The sequence below is a fragment of the Pieris napi genome, chromosome 7, assembly GCF_905475465.1.
Source record: "Pieris napi chromosome 7, ilPieNapi1.2, whole genome shotgun sequence".
In the NCBI taxonomy this organism is placed as follows: Eukaryota; Metazoa; Arthropoda; class Insecta; order Lepidoptera; family Pieridae; genus Pieris; species Pieris napi.
Window position 1 is genome coordinate 12,215,379 of NC_062240.1, and position 21,440 is coordinate 12,236,818.

Below are 21,440 nucleotides of genomic sequence, written 5' to 3' on the forward strand. Positions count from 1 at the left end.
AAGAGAATTAAAACTATTGAAAAGACGTGCTTTATAAAAATACCTCATACATATTATACACGATTTGATAGAATGAAAATCAATAAAGTTTTTTTGAAGTGAAACTTCTTTAGGCGCATGAGGGTAAAAATTTTACGGAACGTCACGAAGATGTGCAGCGTTTTTGTCGAAGAAAACGGAGAGAGCGATTGAGAGAGAGTGAGAAGGGTGAATTACCTTATAGAAATTCAATTTTTAAAATTAAAATTTCGTAAAGAGAATGATAAAATATTAGTATTTTATATTTTATGCCACGTAATTGTAAATTAAAATGCCACGTGTTTATATTATCGAAAAAATAAATTTACAAAATTAAATTTATTATTTGTATTAATTTCGACACTTGTGTACTTTGTACGCACGCACCTTTTTTTTTAATTTTCCGTGTATTTAAAACTGTTATAAACCCGAAATTGATAACTACTAAAAAACTAATCCAATTTTATAATTAAATTCTTAGTCAAGCAATCGCAACGTCATAACGAAATCGTTATTCATACGCATGTTATGACACATTTGGGGTGTGGGCCATTTAGTTCCCCAAAGGTAGTGAGATAGTGTCAATTCATCCCGGGAGGATGGCCTTGGGGATTTGGGACTTAAATTGTTTATAGAGATCACATCAAGTGTATGATAGAGAACTGTTTTAAAGGCTTCTTTTACTGTCTTTTTTATAATAATAATTATTTTTATGAAAATAGCGTTAACACAAAATATGAGGACAGCGGTTATTATAAGCACATATCACGTAAAAACTGTGTAAATATAAACAAATTTCTACTTACAACCTTATTTCCGAGTAAATAAAATTATCTTTTATTAAAATTGTATAGATTTTTGTAAAATAAGGTATTTTTGTAAATATTTATGAATAACTGTAGGTCACCAATTCCAATTAAAATTAACGTACGATTAATTTAATTAATTACTTTGTACTCACATTATGTAATTTGTAGTAGAGTCCACACGCATTGCACACCGGTTCGCCATTTTGATTTCGTCTCCAAAGCGTAGTGGTTGTCGTCTTGCAGTTGGCGCAAGAGGTGCCTGCCCGCCGCGCCGCCGACTGCAATGACTGGAAATATAATATTTATATAAATACACTAGGGTACTTACGTAACGTAATACGTAATTCTGTCATAAGGAACTTAGAACATTGACTTAAAAGCTTCACAAAATTTCATAATCACGAAATTATATAGTAGGTATGCTATATTTTTAGCTAAAACATGTTTAATTTTCATGTTTATAAATTTTAATTAAATGTAATCGTTGATTTTTTTTAATAATAATAAGTAATATAAAACATCAGTTCCGATTTTCTTAGAAGTCTGATCATATAAAATGCTCACTGCAAAGACACACGTCTGTGTTTGAGGATTAAAAGTCCTTAGTTCATTTCAAAGTAGCCATACTAGAACAGCTATCGGCTTACGCACCTGTCCATTACCACACGTCAATCAAAAATAAGTCCGGTGGCCGTTTATACAGTCGACAAAAGTGCTTCACTCAATTAAAAATGCATTCCCAAAACACCGGCGCGTAACTCATAATAAATCCATTAATTTGACATGACATTCGGAAAAAAGATCGGTTAAAGTAAATAGAAAATACTACCAAAGATTGTACTGTGTGTTGAACGTCTAAAATAAGGTTTTTTTATTTTTAGGTCCTCAGATATCTGTATGTATTTTATGATCATTTGTCAGTCTAATAGGCAAGTAGGTGATGATCCTACTGTGCCTGACACACGCCGTCGACTTTTTGGGTCTAAGGCAAGCCGGTTTCCAAGAAGTTTTTCTTCCCTATTTGAGCGAATGTTAATATGCGCACATAGAAATAAAGTCCATTGGTGCACAGCCGGGGATCGGACCTACGACCTCAGGGATGAGAGTCGCACGCTGAAGCCACTGGGCAAACACTGCTCTACATATATTATTTGTCTAATATATACGAGAAATATATGAAATGGATAAGAATATTTTCCGCGTATTTAGTCTCTTATGTTTTGTCCACGATATCTACAGACGTGGTCAAGTCTCACTATAAAACGTAGATTAGTTACTGAGTTTCTTTCATTTCAATATAAAAAGAAAAATAACCATTGTAACTTATACTGTACATTTTTTTTACTTTTATAATCAAACTTATTATTGTATGTATAACTTGTAACTTAATTAGCACTAAGCGTTACTTCATAACATTTTACTATAAATAAAATAATTTAAATTGATCTCAGTACCTATCTGCTCTATGACTTATAGGCTTGTTTCCTAACGGCGATTTCCTACAACCTAGTATTTAGTTTTATTTGTGCATATAGATTTTATAAATATAATTCAAATTAAAAAAATATTCTATAAGTTTAAAACAATGCACAAACTCCAGAATTATGAGCATGACATTACACTTAGACAATCTTGAACGCGTACCATAAGTATAATACCTAAATATTAAATGGTCCGTCAATATCCGCCTCGTCATGGCACCTCTTTTGTACCACAATAAGATTAGAGCGGTTTTTCAGATAGAGTTTGTCACTTTATCTTGATATTCCATTGAATACTAAGAAATTTGTCTATTATTAATCGAAACTTCGGACACAATAGAAAACTGTATTAAGTTAGTAAATGTATGCGTCAATCAATGTTGGAACGGCGCGTGGTTTGTTGAACATGATTAAGAGAAAATTTAAAAGCAAAGTGTGACTTCCGTATGTCCAGATTCTGATTTGGAAATGCTTTAAACCTCGACTATGAAACCCTTAAACTGCGCGTCATAATTGTAAAAGTCAAAGAAGGTCCAATAACCTCCAAGAAACATGAATTTTTATTGTAATTTTTGTTTACAGTGATATGGTACTCTAAAATTATTACACTGAGAATCGAAGCTAAGCGCACCATGTTACCGCATTGAGTTAACTAATCCATACATATAAAATGGATAGGTTTTTTTTTTTTTTAAAGACAATTCACACCATTTGACCTAGTCCCATGCTAAGCTGGTGAAGCTTGTGTTATGGGTACTAGGCAACGGATATACATACATATTACAGATAGATAGACATATAAATACATATTTAAACACCCTAGACCAAAGCACAACACCAAATGCTCATCACATCGATGTCCGTCTCAGCCGGGGATCGAACCCGGGACCCATGGATTCGCAGTCAGGGGTACTAACCACTAGACCAATGAGTCCTCGAACTACGACCGCGTACGACTCTATATGTATGAAATTAACTCCAAAAGTGTCGAATGGATTTTTGTAGAGATAAAACGAAAGTGTCATACTGAGGAAGGTTTAGGCTTATAATTCATGGTCCATTTATGTAAATTGAATGAAATGTAACGATTTTTGTTGGAGAGTTCGTTAAAAATGTTGCCAAAATATTTACTAGTTGTTAGTATATTTCATATTAAGATACCAACTGTGAAACAATTAATTATAAACAGCTTTAGATACAAACTATGTCTAATAGGACATTGAAGTCGCTATGAGATTTATAGCACTTTTAAATTAGCCCCCGCTTTATGACTCAATTACGCGAAACCGATTTCATAAGCTGTAGATAAGAGTTTCTAATCAAACTATTGCATAGCCCTGCATCTCCTGGGAATCTGGTTAACGGAGGGTTCTATAAGCCGATTACAAAAGTCAACCAGTAGGGGCGCTTTTATTTCCGACGAAAAATGACTGTTTATTCGTAATTTTATGGGCGAATTACTTTCGCTCCTAAAACACCGATACGCCGGGGAAACATCGTAAATTTTACGGGCACAATTATTTTTTATTCCGTATAAAATAGGAATTCTCGAATTAAAAAACTCGAGGCACGCGGGCACTTGTACGACGAAAGAGTTTTATTAATTGTTGTACCCGTTTCACTGTCAACGGCATTCCAAACTGTGGGATAAACGCCGACAAAGATAAAGCTAAACACAAATAGACAAAATTCAGTACATTGTAATGCTGGTACTTTAATTTTCAGTGTTGTGTAAACTCAAAGGAGCGCGCGCTGTGACAACGGGCCAGCCTTTGTGCTGTGAGACAAACAAAAACGTGTCCTTTGTTGTCATTTCAGAAAGAATTTATCAATTATCAACGCAATGTCCTTAAAGTGGACAATTTGACGTAAAAACTTTATTCAAAGTAAACAATATGGCATCATCGATGAGTTAAACTCAAAACATTAATTTAACTTATAAACAAGGAGCACATCAAACAGATTAGTGACGCTTCAATTCACTCGAAGTTAGCTAATTCAATAAGCCACCCACATTAAAAACATATTTCCATAAGCCCTGCCCCTCCCCGCGATCCAATCACCCTTATCTCTCAGCCCTACGCAAAACACCTCCTAATCAAATCAAATCACAGCCTCCGTCTTCCCTAATCTATCCACCTATCTACACTTAGACATAAAATTATATTACAAAAAGGGATGGTTACCTCCAGCCCCTCATATATTTGCAAACACAGGCAGAATTTAACCCATCGGAAGCTCCCACTACATACCGGCCTGTAATCGAGCGCCAACACTTGCAAACATCGTTCAGTCACATCACGCTCACAAGCCCGCATATCAGCATATCTACGCCATCTAGATCCCACTATGAGAACCCCCAAGAGGGAGGCAATCCATTTACCAGCGGTACGCCTATACTGGAAATTCTCTTCTATAAGTAACGACTTAGAGATGACAATCGCACGGCTACTGTGCTGTTTTTAAAGGTTTACATGGCCCCTAGCAGTGAAAGCGCGGAATCGATGTAGCCTTTACCCCCGCCCCGCGCCAGTTTTTCCGGCGCTCCGTCCTTATCTGACTGTGGCGATTAGATAAAGAGAGATAGAGCGTGAAAATAAAGATTTTCATCGTGTTCACTCACACCACGCCGCTTTCAGCTGGTACGTTTTCATAACGTTTGTGTGCCGTGTAGGTATTAATAGGGTTCGTATACTATAGGTAAAGTGCTTTTGAAATAGAGCAAGGGTCGACAGAACTTTGATGTAAGGAGTGGCTTCTTACGTTACAAGACCGCTTCTATATAAATTACACGAACAATAAATGAATTTAAAATGACAGAATGTCTAGATACAAATTGATTTGATCTAACAGGCGAAACATAGATCTATCAAAAATGTATTGATAAAATTTGTGTCCATTTCGGTACCAAAACTAACAAAGGCCGGTTGCTCAATAGATATTAGTATCGCGATGGAACAGATTGACACGTCAAGAGATTATATCTACGTAACGTAATCGGCAGCGTCACGCCGCTGTTCTATCAAGCTAATGAATATTTTACAAAATATCGCTCCTTCGTGAAATCATTCTTCATCAATTATTTTTAAAAACTAATAAAATTTACTAACGGTAATAAAAACTGGGTTTCTTTAATTAAAATTATCTTGAAGCAAGGTTCATGTAAGTGGGAAAATTTAAATAAAGAATATTAAAATATTTAAAATAAGAATGCACCACAATTAGTTCAGGCCGACGTTGATGGATGGCGCTACTATGCAATGTAAATAAAGCCTTGCAAGATACTGGGCACGGAATTTCCGAACTTAGACATTGTACTTGTTATAATCATATCTTGTGACTGGTTTAGGTAAGTTATTAATATTTATCTCGCCTTTAAAACTATTAAAATTCAACAAATATTTGTTAAACATCGAATTTGCATATTATTTTAATTTTAAAACTTTACATACACTTATATTAATAATGAAATGTTGGATATAAATTGTCTGATATTACAAGACAAAGGTCATTCGTAGTTAAGTAATAAATTGTACTTTATGACTAGAATATAGAATAGCCTATGGGAGTAAAAAAAACATTTAAATAGCAATAATGCGGCAATATAACAAGCGAAAACATAAAATTATGTACCTCAGGCGACTAAACGTTGGTAATTCTGCGTTCAATCGTTTCTTATAATGTGAGAATTTGCATTGAATGGAAAGGACACTGGGAGCTTTTTCAAATTGGATACAAGGAGAGGCTGCTTGGAAGACGAATAACGAACTCCCTAATCGATGCTACACTGTGTTAATGTGTGTAGGAATTATCGAGCTTACAATCGAATACCTAACAACTGATTAAATACATAGCGTCGCTGTAGAATGATAACCTCGTATGTTCAGAGAACCAAACATTGCAAGTAACGAAAAAAAATGTTTCATTTCGTCAATGTTTCGTTAAAACATTTTTGTTCATAGTTTTAGATTGTAAAAAGGACTTATTTATGTTATTAATACTTACTTCATGATTATACCAGTTAAATGACATAAGCCTCTAATAATAAAAAATAATTGTTTTTTTTAATATGTTTTGTTATCGTCATTCTACAGTGACGATAGGCCATATCTCGAAAGAAGTATTCCTAGTATATAGCGCGCCTTTTAAATATATCTCTATATATAAATGTACGATAAGTACGAGACCTATTTCAGACATAGCACCTGGAAAGACAGAAATTCGTATAAACGCGTTTTATTTATTCTATACTTAAGTGATTTACAACCAGCATGGTCAATGGGTTTATGTTTTTTATTTTTAAATCACCCGCCAATAATGTTAATTTAAATGTGGAATAAATTTTCTTCGGACATGGGCCGCTTTTTGAAGTGATAATAATAGCACAGTTATGTCAGTTACATGACAGGTCGGGGAATTAATCAATCGAAACAGGTGCATAGTCCCGAAGGAAAGCTGCACAGTGGGAAGTAATAAATACAAAACAGCTGCTTCTAAAGTCGTAACACTTTCTAGGGTCCATTCCGATGTGCTAATTTACATTCAAATTGATATAGTCCTCTTTTTGTGTCATTCGAAGTTTTTAATTCAGTTTTGTTGCTTTTATGCCACAGTGCATAGGTTGTCGGTTGTAACATTGTTGACATTTGAAGAAATGTATTACCCTATTCGAATAGAACGTTCAGATATTCAAACATAACTGACAATTTAAATGTCTTTAGCAGGAAAGTCGCTCTATTGTTAAGACATTTTTCATATTTTAAGGCATAATAGTTATTGTATCAATAGCAAAGTTATAGATAAAGGTTGCCAGTGTAACAAACAAGGTTGCGCTCACGCAACGAATAGAAATGTAGTTTTAAATCACAAAAGGCACGTTAGCCATGTTCCCTTATAAAACGGTGCGAACAAGCCTCGCGGGTCGTGGGGTCACTTCGCACAGTTTAGCACCGCGTCATATTTATAATTACCGCGGGCGTGTGCGAGCGCAAACCAGCGCTGCGCTCACGTCGATAAATCAAAATTTTAAATCACCGGTGGGCGGAACGCACCGCTCGCCCAGCGCCGAATAAAATGAATTAAAATAAAACAACGCGCCTCATGCGCCCTGAGAAAATTTAAAAGTATTTCGCTTTAGTTTTTTTAATTAATACCTTGTTAAAATTTAATATTGAGAGCGTTATTACAATGGGTGTGCGAGGTTAACATATTGAACGCTACCCTTTATTGGGATATTATGCGCGAAAATGCAATCAATCAATTTTGAAAAGAGAATTTAAATCTTATAGATACTTACATTCAACTAATTAACCACAGTACAAAGTTGACAGATGACAGACTTAAAACATGATCGCTGTACGCTGTGACATGTTTTGTTGTTAAAAATAGTCTGTGGATGTTTTTAGGTATCTGTCTTATAACAAGATAAAAAGTGAATTTAAAACATAGCTTTGATAAACTCAGGTAATTCAAATATCGTACAGAAGTCCAAATTACGTCATACAACCAGTTCAAACAGTTATTTTAATCGCGTGCCCTCTAAAAAATAAAACCTACCTTGGGTCAAATATTCAACGTCAGTCTGTACAGTAGTTGCTCACGCGTCGCTGCCTGACAGATTTCATATGAACATAATGCGTATACTTTTAATATCTGTGACAGACGTGAAACGAAACTAATGACTGGCAACTAGGCTTTTGGGCAACAAAAAGTTTAAACCGCCTATCAGATTCTTTTTAATTACTGTCTGTCAAATCTAGCTTGGTATGTACGGTTGAGTTTTGTTATTGTTGTTCAAGTTGAGCTTGTAGATTTAATATACATTAAATTTTCTAATTACATATTATAAACGGAATTTGAGCAAATAATTCAAAGTGTACTAGTGTTGTGTTTTATCTTAAAAAAAGTTGGACAATTATTACGTCAAATATATTTCGTTAAAGAACGATGTAACTCCACTGTATTTAGGAAATGCACTTTGAGGCAGTGTTCCCCACAAAAAAAATGAATTTCTTTTTATTAAGCTTATTAGGAATTTGAATTTCATTATGTTTTAAAGATTCATTTATTGTTTTGTTATGCTAGTGATTTCTTCCTAAAAACTATCTTTAAATTTTTTGATATAGGTATAAATTATGGACGTTACATTCGAGGTGCATAAGAATGTTAGGCTAAGATGGGGCATGGCACAAAAACTGCTTTAAGGTTAATAACCTTAGTGACTCTTAGACCTTAAATCATCTAAAACAATACGTTAAAATGTATCAGTGTTATACGTTAAAGTAACCTAATTTTAAAATGAAACTATTTTAATATAATAATCGCAATCAATTCCTCGCAATGGCAGGTGTATCCTAAGTGGCATTTAATATTCTTAAGCATTAACAAGTTTGATCCATTTTTTTGACATTTAGCGTAATAATCTATTTGAACTGAGCACGTTATGGCAATATAAATTTTTTATACTAATTAAGAATTAGTCATGCGTCCTATAAGAAATTATAACCTTATTGAGGAATTAAAATTATAGGTTAGTTAACAAGGTAATGTTTGCAATTGACTGGAGTAATTTTGTGCTATTTTTATAGCTTTTTGCGGAATTTTGGCTTAATTTGACGTAAGTTTTTATAGTGTTTAAGTGTGTTACTTTTTTAGGTAGTAAGTTATTAATTTATGTTTCAATTAATTAAATTATTAATCCATTTATACATTGTTTAATTTCGTTTTTAAATAATTTTGGAAGTTCTGCTTATTTCTCTGATGAGGAGTTAGTTTCTATTTAGTTTTAGTAAGTGCTATTTTTTTATTTAGTCCTTGCTAGCTTGCTTCTGTTCAAATATAATTGATGTGTATGTGTGTAAAATTTGTGATGTCTTATTTTCTTGTATAATTTTATACACGTTTTAGAACTAATAAATAAAAACATTCAACTAATATATAAAATTCTCGTGTCACAATGTTCGTTCCCATACTCCTCCGTAACGACTCGACCGATTCTGCCGACATTTGCCGGGTCAGCTAGTTTTTTTTAAGATTATCGCACGCGTGTCTTTTCAATTTTACATAAACCGCTGGAACAACGAAGCTAGATAATTCGACTTTTCCTTTTTACGAAACATACGGGCGTCAGCGGGTCTTGATTTCGTCAGTAAGACTTAAAGAAGTAAAGTAAACACATTAAAATAGTAAACTACTTCTAGACTTAAGTGCCCGTAAAAAGGAAAAAAAATAATACCTCGCCGTGCACGCAAACAATATGTCGTATAAGTTCACTCAATTCCAAGTTTATCCCTTTAATTGCAATAGTTATGGAGTGTTAGGCAATTTACTATTTATTATCATGACTTTAATGTAAAATTCAATTTGCGCTTGACATTTGACATTTCTCTTTTTATAGGTCATTTGAACAGAACATAAATTATTTGTCGATACATTCATTTCATATTAATTCAAATAGGTTATAATTCAAATATTTATTGTAATTACAAGGTATAGAATATTTTTGCTTAGAAAACCGAGGAATGCATGGTTCATCGATAACTTATATATAAATTTCTCTGCCTATTAACAATTATAGTTTTGCCGGGAATCGAACCTGAAACCTTCAAGTCTGTATTATAAATAGTTCGTTATAAGGACGAATATAAAAGTATTATAACAAAAAATGTTCAACCAATCTTCTAAGAAAATATTCTCAAACACAGTTGTATTAAAACAAACACTTTGTTTGTTTTGAGAGCCTTAAAGGTACTTAAATAAGGTTGTATGGGCAATTAAACGCTGGCTAAAGCAAGGTAACAAATTAAAGACGATAAGGGTGGGCCAACATTTAACAATACGGATTAATTATCGACCAAAACCGAGCACTCAAATATACCTGTCACCGCTGTAAAGTGAACCGATCGAATTTATAAGGGCCCCGAACAATGGTAAATGCAGTAAACACAATGACAATCTAAAATGAACAAAAGTGTATGAATGAGAACGAACGCCGCCGGGCTGTGATATGAATATAGTCTTGTTATAAACACTTGTGTATGACCTGATTCACTATTAAATTTAATCATCGGAATGTTAATTTAAAAGAGCTCATTCTATCTATACACAAACTTAAAGTTTTCACGTTAACGTCATATAATAGTTAAAAATACAACTCAGGAGTTCAGGCACCTCTCATTCGAATACTTCGCGAATACCCCAAGTTAACACACCCCCCCCCCCCCCCCCCCCCCCAAGCGTTATTGCTTTATATATTCGGTAGTGGGCTGTTTAATTTAAAGCCTTAAGGGCCCGTCGGGTACCTTATCCGCGTTGTTAAGTGAATAAGGATTTGTAAATTACTAGTAAAAACTTTGTAGTTGGAAGTGTTAAGTGTGTGTATTTTATCATATTTTCTTTTTTGTAAAATGTATGGTCACCGCAATTTTCATTTAATTAGATTGTAACGTATAGCGTGGAAAATGGATAATATATGATGTGGTATAAGTACCTATAGGAAAGAAAAGAGCTAAATATACTTTCTCATAAAATTTTCTGTAAACTCAAATAGGAAATATATAAGAATATATTGAAAATGCAATTGCAATTGTAGGACTAATTCAACAATCTGCTAATATTTAGAAACAAAAGTTTATGTAAAGTAGGAGGGTAGGCGCGCACGCGCGGTTGTGACGCGAGGACCACCGGGCGGCGATGTCAGCTCTGATTCACGACCCTGGTGTTAGGGTTGACACTAGATACCTTCCATAGAAAATTTAAGTTCAATTTAAAGGTATTACAGGCAAGGTATTAATCAAAGAAACATACACAAATATTACAAAACGCGTTTATAAAAAAAACTATCATTGGATAAAGGATTTAGAAATGTTATAACATTGTTAATCAGAAGACATATTGATAAATTAATTATGTACTACGCAGATTAATCTCGTCAATAATGAATTGGAGCCAGCCCTGTTGTAGCGGCGTTGCAACAAGCCTACACCATTGTTAGTATGAGGCCGCCCTCAGCCCTGAATAAATACATTCATATTGCCACTCTAAATATCTGCAATATCAGTTTGCAATATCAATCGAATTGAGCGTTATCACGTTAAATGAGAAGATTAATCGATAAGCGAACCGGTTGGATATCGAACAGGTGTTACAAGTACACCGCATTGCACATCTTCAAACTCCACGTTAACACTAACGACTTACTCCTACAACGCCTCAGGATTCACAAAATCTACCGCATCGCTTCGCATTCAATCGAGAAGAATGCGCAGAAAATGGAAAAAACATGGCGCTAAACCGCGAATCTTTATGTATTTAAACGCCGATTTCGAGATTCCGACCCTCAAAAAAGCGGCCAACGCTTGGTCATTTAAATTTTTCCAAAACGTGAACACAATGGAACAGTGTTTTTATTTTTAATTTTAAAAAAGGAATCGGCAAAGCCGTCACATCACTCCACCTAAGTGATGCCGGACGCACGTCATTCTAGATTTTTTTATTTCGTCCGAACTGAATCTGCTTTTTATAATAGTTGTCCGAGTCGCGTATATGATTAATTTTATAGCCGTTTGTTGTGTGGCGGTAATATATGTATTTTACTGCTTTGTCAGTTCCAACTCAAATTCGTATTTTATTGGGAATTGTTATACCAATACTACCTGATATTGCAAACTATATTAATAGGTAACGTCTTAAGATATGTACCTTTCGAGTCTCTTAAAGTTTAGCAAAGTTAAAGTAAGTTAAAGTAATAATAATAATAATTAAAAATAAATAGAAAATTAAAACAAATTTATTAAGTTTGGTCCCTGTGGCAGTGTACCTAAAACACTGGCAGTACTTCCTCGCTGTATTGCGATACTAATTCCGAATTCGTTGAGCGAGGAAAGCGCCAGTTGGGGTCACCAAAAGTAAAATATACTCTTTATATATAAGCAGGCACCGATCTCCGACTCTCGACTAATGCGATAGCATTATAATAATTACCACGTATTAAATATAGCCCGAGGTAGCGATATCAAAATAAAGGCGAGAGCTCACTAGTGACTGTCCGTCTACTTGCGATTGACGTGCGTCCAGATGACACTAAAAGGTCTATTGTATACGAAATGCTCGTTACTCCGTTCCAACCGGTCTTTAACACGCTGGAACAATGTGATCACTCTATACATATGTAAAGGTGTTCTATAAAACCAAACGAGAAATTTGAATTGCATTTAAAATTCTTGGCTATAAGTGCCCTGGCGTTTCCAATTTAGTTCACTTATCAATACGAAAGTATATATCAGAGATTTATACAAATGTGAAAAATTAATTCATTTATATGAGTTGCAAAGGGATGCAAAAGGCGTTTTGCATTAAATTAATTATTAAAGAATAAACAAAAATAATTATTTATTTATTCCGCCGAATTTTTGACCTAAAAGAATGGCTGATGATGAAAAACCATTTACCTAAGCCTAGAATATGCATTCACCTCCACGAGCTTAAAAGCTCATTTAAGTTAAGTTTAACTAAATACTGACGGTATTTGGAAATCACACAGTGCAAGGTTATACATTAACTTAATCGCAACCATTAAGGTAAGTTATTGTCATATTTTGTCCATTAAAGATATACAAAGCCCAAATTGACCTGTTACAATTTATTAAAATGTTAAAAACACATAACTCATAAGTGTCAAGCTTTAGTAAATAATTATTCTAGTTGACTCGTTAATAGGGCAATCAATCACACGTTATGCGTGATTACAAAAACAAAAGCAATTACACAAATGTACACCTCATTAAGCATTTGTTTATTATGGAGTGATCCTGTAGGATATTGCGCAATTTCTTGATCAGATCGAACTTTTGCTATAGATTATGTTTCAAGTTTCAAAATTGTCAAATTATTATTTTTAAAATTACTGTACTTATATTTATGAGTTTTTGTATTCCTTATCTTGTTTTCTTCTTTATGTTGTATAAACAAACCTTGTAGCAGAAATAAAGACTGTAAAACCATATAAAATTCGTCCTTCAGAACAGTTTATATTTGACGTAAGATTAGATAAAAAGTTAATTGTGTACTTTGTGAATACCAAAAACTAACGTTGCTAAGTAGGTATAGCGGAATAAATCCTATCATAACTTAAACTCATACTCAAACTTAAAATGACTTTATTCATATAGATAACCAACGTCAACAGAAAAGATGTTAAATTGATTCTAAATTTACATTTACTACCAGTTCGCAAGTCAAGGGCGTAGAGCGGGCAAGTAGAACTGGCAAGAAACTCGCCACGACTCTTTTTAATCGCCAAGTTTTGAGTCATACAAATTGTTTGAAATTGCAAATCAATCCTAAGGATTAGGATCATTTAGCTTTATTGATTAATTTACGTTTAACAAGAGTTTTGAATTTATTTAGTGATAGTTAAATTCCCTCTGTTGTAAAAAAAAGTAACAGCCAATTTGAAATTTTTTTTTTTACTATAAAACAGTTGAACAGTATCAATATAGGTATTGAGTAACCTTTAAATAAAGCCTTTGTTTTACTAAGTAGTTACGAGTGTCCTTAGATAGTGACAAATCGTCACACAGACGCAACATTTCTGTAATAATGGTCGTTTTGACCACAGGAGACACGGAAGTAAGTGGGAATGGCTCGGTGGCTTGTACGACCGCGCGTGGGACGGCAAACAGTCGACTGGAGGGTTAACATTTAAGTCACCGTTAAATAGATAGAAAACAATGATATCGACGTGTTAATGGAGATATATCTTTATTAGTCTAAAATACCTAATGAATTAATTTAGGATTTTCGTATAGCTAATTATTTCCAACAAAGAATTTCCAAATGAGGTTAGATTTCCACTTAGGTTAGGTTAGTTTAGATACACCGTCGATATGTCTAAAAAGTTTTCCCTTGGCATATATTAGATTTTTTAGTCAAGTCAAAAATCATTCATTCATATAGGAAACAAAATGAACACTGAACGTTAAAAATGAAATATACATTAAATGCTTCTAATTTTACATTTACTGCCAGTTCTCAAATCAAGGGCGTGGAAGAGAAGATCTGGCAATAAACTCTCCGCCACTTTTTTTTTAAACCAAACTTTGTATAAACAAAAATAATTATTTATTTATTCACTCTATCGAACGGAGCGGAATTAATATTTATAAATTAAAGGTATCCAGAAGCCAGCATATGTCAGTATAAAATATTCAGCTTATTAAATATTGTATGCAGCGTGTAGTGGAATCATTAGTCAACGGGACACCCGACAATTTGACCAGCCCAGTACTTGTGCACAGTCCTTGTGTGGTTCCTGTGATTTTGTATATGAAATAATTTGTTTATACATCTAAAATCAATCTTAGAAGGTCCGTCACTGACCTTAACTTAAATCAGTCACTTAGTCAAGCATGTCCTTGCTGAGTTGCACGGTTCCTTAAATGTTAAGTTAATCTGAAATTATCGCTCTTATAAAATTTTTTTTATTTTTATAGAACAGTGGGCTCATCTGATGTTAAATGATACTGGCGCCTATGGACACTCCATGCCAGATGGATCTCAAGTGCGTTGTCGGCCTTTTCAAAAAATACAATTGTCCGTTCCCGAGTGATTTTACATATTTCATTGTAAGTTCATTTGATAATTACGGCTACTCTCGGCTCTAAGTTTTAATAGGATAATAGAACCTACTTATCATTAATGTTTTTCTTATGAAAAAACGTAGTCAAAGAATCATTTCTGGCAATAAAAATCAAAGTATAGACACGCACTCATATAGGCATTTATAGGTAATAATTATGTAGTGGTAAACAGTGATTCGTAATGCATTTGGGAGAACAGTTGGCGCTGACGGGGTAATGACAGCCACCGCTTCCCGTATGTTAATTGCTGAGGAAGTCAATGGACTTCGCTTGCCCCATTTTTGGCCCGTCACGATGGCGTCTACGCTTCATAACGCTTAATGCTAAGTTTAACCGGGGTTTATTAAGCTGTTGATTAAATTTGTGTTTACCAACTTTGTCACAAATGTTATTTTAGGAATTTTTTTTTATATAACAGTAGCGGAATGTTAAGTGATCTTGCTGCCCTTTTAAGAATTTGTGCTCTTTTCTTAGTCGAATATATTATTTTATTTTATTTTTATTTTTACATTTTTGCTACAGAAACAGAAAACAGATTAAAACATACAGTTATTACACACTAAAGAACATTTTTAAACCTGAAGTCCAATTACATCTGTACACAGCACTTTATATATTAAATTTAATGACAAAAAAATTAAGTTATTCACATTCTAGCGAGCGGACCATTCTGGGATACATGGTTGTTACTTGTGGGTAGGTATCATAAATAGTTGTGGGATACGCACAGACCGCGTCGGTACACTGATGCTAATATTGATTTTAAATTCAAGTGAAAAATCATCCAGCTGTGTAAAAGAGATATTAATACATTAATGTATTTCCTTTATATTTTTATTCTCTCACTTTAAAATGCTCCACCACTATGTGGAACCAGCTGCCCGCTAAAGTATTTCCCAACCAATTTGACTTAAGAAAAGAGCGTACCAAGTATTAAAAGTACAGACCTTTGGACGCTCTTGCGAGCCTTCTGACACTGTACTTTACATTTCATTTAACATCATATAAGCCTCCTGTCAGATTGCACCCTGTTGCAAAAAATGCTACACCTAAAGCCTTACAGGTACTTTACTTCTGAACGTATATATTTCTTAGTACATATCTGTTATTTTCTTAAGAACAACGGGCAGTTTGAGAGTCAGTCAACTTGGCCCACTGCCTGTCAATCGGGAAACAGCTTAAGCCAGATTATAACGTAATACGGTAGTTTGGTGTCATTCAAATGATTGCTTAAAATTTAATTGCGTAAAAGGTTTTATCTGATACAAGACGTGTTTTTGATTTTAACATAGTTAATATGTAAAACTGAAAACAATATTTAGAATACCATCGATCAGAATGAAATTCTAGGTTAAAACGCGTTTTATGAATAAAGATTTTCAAGTTTTAATTTTATACTAATAAAACATTTTTCTATATCTACTATAAAAATATTTGTAAACCCGTAAAATATGTTTTAATCTAAATGTGTAATGAGTGTATGAATAGTTTATTTTACAATCTAATCTAATTAACAATTTTTTTTATTGTTTGTTCCCTTTAAAGTAACGACTCTTAGGCCGTGGGGTTCAAGTGCGATAGATAGTACCCCAGAGCTGGTGCTTTCCTCGCTCGAGGAAATGCTGCCAGCATTAAAGGCGCAGACCAAACATTTTAAATTTGTTGTAATTTTCTATTTATCAATTTTCATTATTATTACTTGTAGTTTTGTGTAAATACTGTATATTTGTATGTTAGAAATGTTTTGTATATGAAATTAATCAATTTGCACAAAAAGCGTATGTAAATCATTCAACATGATTATCAATAAGTATATTTTAGAAACATAATACAAACATTGAATGCATTTTTATTTGATAAAGTATAATTTATTTTGAGTTACCAATCAAATAACTATATGATACAAACTCGTCCATTAATACACAATAATGTAACGTAAGGCCAATTTTTAAAACATTAATAATTAATAATACTAAAACTGTTCTCAAATATCAAGCTCCGTTATAAAAAACAATGCAGCAATTTATTCGCGGGAATTTCTCCCGTAATTCCAAGGCGTGCAATTTAGGGCTCTAAATCAAAATCACGTCGCCCGTTGCTACCGATAAATAACGCGTCGAGCCGCGCGAACAGATTAGTGGTACACGGGTACATTGGTACAGAGCTCTCGTACTGTATTGAGTTATTACGTCCAGATTAATTGCGATCCATTTTTAAATTTTACGACTCTACTTTGCAACGGAATTCGAATGCTTTTTAAATAATGCTTAGCCTTGATCAAAATGTATCAGTCAGTATTTGAATTAAAGTCTAAAACGTCTCTTTCTGTCAAATTAAATTTACGCTGAGACAGAAGAGGACTTTAGATAAAATACTACGTATCAAGATAAAGAAGAGAAACTTCTTCGTCTTGGAAGCAAATAAGTAATCCCTTCAAGGAATTTTTGAATTGAAACTTATAAAACTATTACAACAACACAAAGCTTCAGCGTACGATTCTTATCATTGAGGTCGTAGGTTCGATCCCCTGCTATGCACCAATGGACGTTCTTTCTATGTGCGCAATTAACATTCGTTCGAACGGTGAAGAACCGTGAGGAAACCGAATTCTCTTAGACCCAAAAGTCGACTGGCTCAGGATGCTGATTACCTCCTTGTCTATTAGATTGACCAATGATCATGAAACAGATACAGAAATCTTAGGCCCAGAACTAAAAAGGTTGTAGCGCCACTGATTTTATTTTTATTTACAAAGCATAGGAATTGAAAAATAAATGGTTTTTGTACAGAATACATAGTTATCCTATATTGACACTGGCAACTGTTTCAGTGTAGTAGTAATTCCGGTCCTCAATTGAGAACACGAGCGAGCAATCGATTGTCCTCGCTCGACGCGTGAAATCGACCATGCTATAGTCTATGGATCTTTGATTGACTATTATCTATAGCCCATATGACAAAAGTAGAAAGGGACAAAACATAAGCAAAAACAAAATTTATATTCATATTAGATTGAAAGAATAATGCAAGACAGATTATTTAAAACGATTAGTTAACGATTCATTTAAGGCACACAGAGCTTAAGTAACATTTAAATCTTATTGAAGGACTCTCAGTAAATTGTCTATTTATGTACTTACATTATAAATTTTTTAATTTAATTATTTGTAAACAGTAAAATGAAACCATAATATTTGTCAAGCACAAATTTATAATATGACTCAAAAATGTCAAGCCTATTTTGACAATAATCGTTGACATACAAATTTATGACACATACATTTCCAATATCCTGACAATAAATGTCAACTGGCGCCTTACGCAGGTAAGCTAACTTATAAAAAAGTCTGTTAGAAAAAGTTGAAAATTTATATCACCCGGCCACGGGGTCCAATCTTTCTTATATGTCAAATGAAAAAAAAATTATTGCTAAAACAAGGAACGGTTACGATATCAATCAAGGCGTTGACAAAAGTGGAATTTGGGATCGTATGAAAAAAGGGTCGTTTATGGAAATGCAATAAAATATACTTTTATTTGTTTTAAAATTGATAGGTACGTTTCCCGATGTGATTATTTTGGAGAATATAAATTCCACTATATTTACCAGCATTTTTGTGTGTTTAGGAGGCAAACGGGTTGGAGGCTCATCTGATGTTAGGCGATACTAACGCCCATGGACACTCAAATTGTCCGAAGGCTCGCAAACTGCCTTTTAAGAATCGGTAGGCTCTTTTCTTGAAGGACGCTAAGACAATTTGGTTTGGAAATACTTAAGTGGGCAGCTGGTTCCACATAGTGGTTGTGGCAAAAACTGCGTTAAGAAACGCTCAGTTGTGGAACGACGAGGTGATACGGGCGGAATTTCGTATTCTGCCTCGACGTCCGATGCTGAAACTTAACTGGAGGTAATAGTCCGAACAACTCCTCTGAATACTCTTCACCTGACAAATCTAAGTAACTAACCTAACCAGCTCTCTAAGAGAGCCTGAAGGAGAAAAAAGGTACAGCATTGGCTGATACATGCTAGTTTTACAAGCTGATCACTTACGCCGTTGCAATATCTTACGAACAGTGCGCCAGTCTTTTGTTTCTATATATTAACGGTAATATGATATTTTAATACAGAAACTGAGCGTTTGTTATTGAACAATCTGTAAGTACTTATTATTACCGAGTGCCGATTTAAGAAAAATTCTAGCTTAAACTACTACTATTAATAGTCCGTGTTTTTTAGCTTTTAGTTCATGTCAAATGTCTTTAGTAGCCAATATAGATAAGAAGTTTATCTACTGCCCTATTTTTTACGTATAAAGCCCTTACAGGTGTATGGACAGGTAAAAAGGTATAATAAAATTGTACGCCCCCCGCAGTGCAAGCAGACCCCGATGTCACTCACTGTACATCACAACCATACATCTAGTCTTGGGAACGCCGGTACGGTGTAACTCCCAATAGCGACAGCAATTGCGATCCCGATTTAAATATTTTTGTGCCGCGTGAACCCTAGTGTTTCGGTGTCCCGTATAAACAGCAAAATCTATATAAGTTTGAAGAGCAAAGATGTTACTTTTGGTATAAATTTCTACGGCTCGTAGCTATTACGAATGGTATTTAAAATGTACGAAAATTAGCAACTTATTCTAGACTATATTAATGACCTACAATAAAAAGATTTAAATAGTTAATTTAATATTTAAAACAGATATAAAAATTAATATATTCTAAATTAAATCGCTTTTATTGTGTGATTTGCGTATAAGTCCTATAACATTATCAAATACATTTAAAAATAGCCATTTTACAGCTCACTGAGATTATAAAATTGCCCCAAAACGCTAAAAATCGTCGTTAAGCGTAATAAAATTTTTCTTAGAACCACTGTACCACACAAGAATGTTATTATGTCGAGTTTAAAATTAAATTCTTAATAATTCTGTTAATTAAAATCTTTAATATTGTTTCATTTTGTAACAACGGAAAGTTCCTCCTTCAATTAATTATAATGGGTTAGCGGCCTGTTGGTAGAAGGAAGAAATCATGGCTTCGCAAAGTTAGGTCGTAGTTGCGACTGCGGAAGAGTTTCTGCATCTGGCACAGGACAAGACACGCTTCAAGACAATGACAGCCACCTCCAGTAATGGAGAGGCACTAAAAGAAGAAGAATATAGTTCCGAGCACAACTGACTGGATCTTGTTGATAAATGGGCCAAAGGGTCTTGAACATCTTAATATATATATTCTATCATTTGATCCGACAATGTCGACATCCTTATATGTTCGAGTGTGTTCACAGAACCGATATGTTTTGTATATATGATTTTTCTATTGTATTTTTGTGAAAAAATAACTTGACTTCTATATAGTTAATATATTTCTACATACACGTGTAGAGAAAAAGATAAATATATTATATAAATAACTTCCGCCAACTTCCATTTTATTCCCTTTGAAGTAGAGACTCTTGGACCGTGGTATTCAAATGCGCAGGCGCTAATTAAAGATTTAAGTTGGCGCCTGGTACTATCGGTGACCCCAGAGCTGGTGCTTTCCTCGCTCAACCAATAAGTATCGCAATACATCGAGAAAATGCTGCCAGCATTGAAGGCACAGGGACCAAACTTTTTTTTTTTTAAGTTTTAATTGTCTTTTTTTTAATTTTAATTATTTTTATATATAAATTAGAATTTTTAACGCATTCCGGAACTAAGTATTAATTGCAGAACAATAAATTCGGTATTAGAGCTTGCTCCAAATCTGTTAATATAGATGCGAGAACATGCCACACAAAACAAAGTTTATTATAAAATTAAACTGTATATAAATTGCTCGCGCAGTACGTGAATGACCTACACATGACTCGACGAAAAGACTCATTTAATGTCACTTTAATTCGTGCAAGTTAACTCAACTAGCTTTGGCTATAAAACCTCTATTTTCTTGCGTGTTCTGCTTATTAATTGGAGTTCATAAACGCTGTTTTAACCTTAAATAAATACAAGTCTAATATTACAAAGGGAATGGAATTTAACGAATAAACTCGAAAACTACTTTTTTATACAGAACTGGACAAACGTTTGACCACAATCCCACGTGATGTTAACTGAAATGTGGCCTATTGGAGAACACGCATATCCAGGAGATGCCTGTTCATCCAGCGCTTTTAATGAACCCATATTATACTGTCTAGGGAAGATGGAAGGGGACAAGGAGTTCCACTACTATGCTGTTTCATAAGGAACGACGAACCAAATCAAGCAGTGGAACACCTGGGGATTTCGACAACGAAGGGGTGAAACTCCAGCGTGCTTTTAAATGAATGTTATTTGAAAGGAGAGTACGCAACGGAAAGGCAGGCAACTGAACGGTGATGGTGACTCAAGGGTAGACTACAGGAGCTAATCGAAAATTACTTCACTATTAGAATGCACTGTATCTCTGAGTAACATTTGTACTTCTAATTAATAAAAAAGCATGAGAAATAGGACCAACCA

At 34.0% G+C, this 21,440-nt stretch overlaps 1 protein-coding gene across 6 annotated transcripts in view; it reads right to left on the reverse strand.

The window, feature by feature from the left end:
- Positions 1-21,440, reverse strand: part of LOC125051174 (GATA-binding factor C-like) — an 86,737-nt gene that overhangs the window by 18,240 nt on the left and 47,057 nt on the right. For 4 of the 6 annotated variants that reach the window (XM_047651354.1, XM_047651353.1, XM_047651350.1 and 1 more), the window contains one exon: positions 980-1,114. In XM_047651354.1, the coding sequence (XP_047507310.1) occupies positions 980-1,114 (135 nt within the window). The remainder of the gene's footprint in view (positions 1-979; positions 1,115-21,440) is intronic. The other 2 variants (XM_047651352.1, XM_047651351.1) reach the window with 1 other exon arrangement.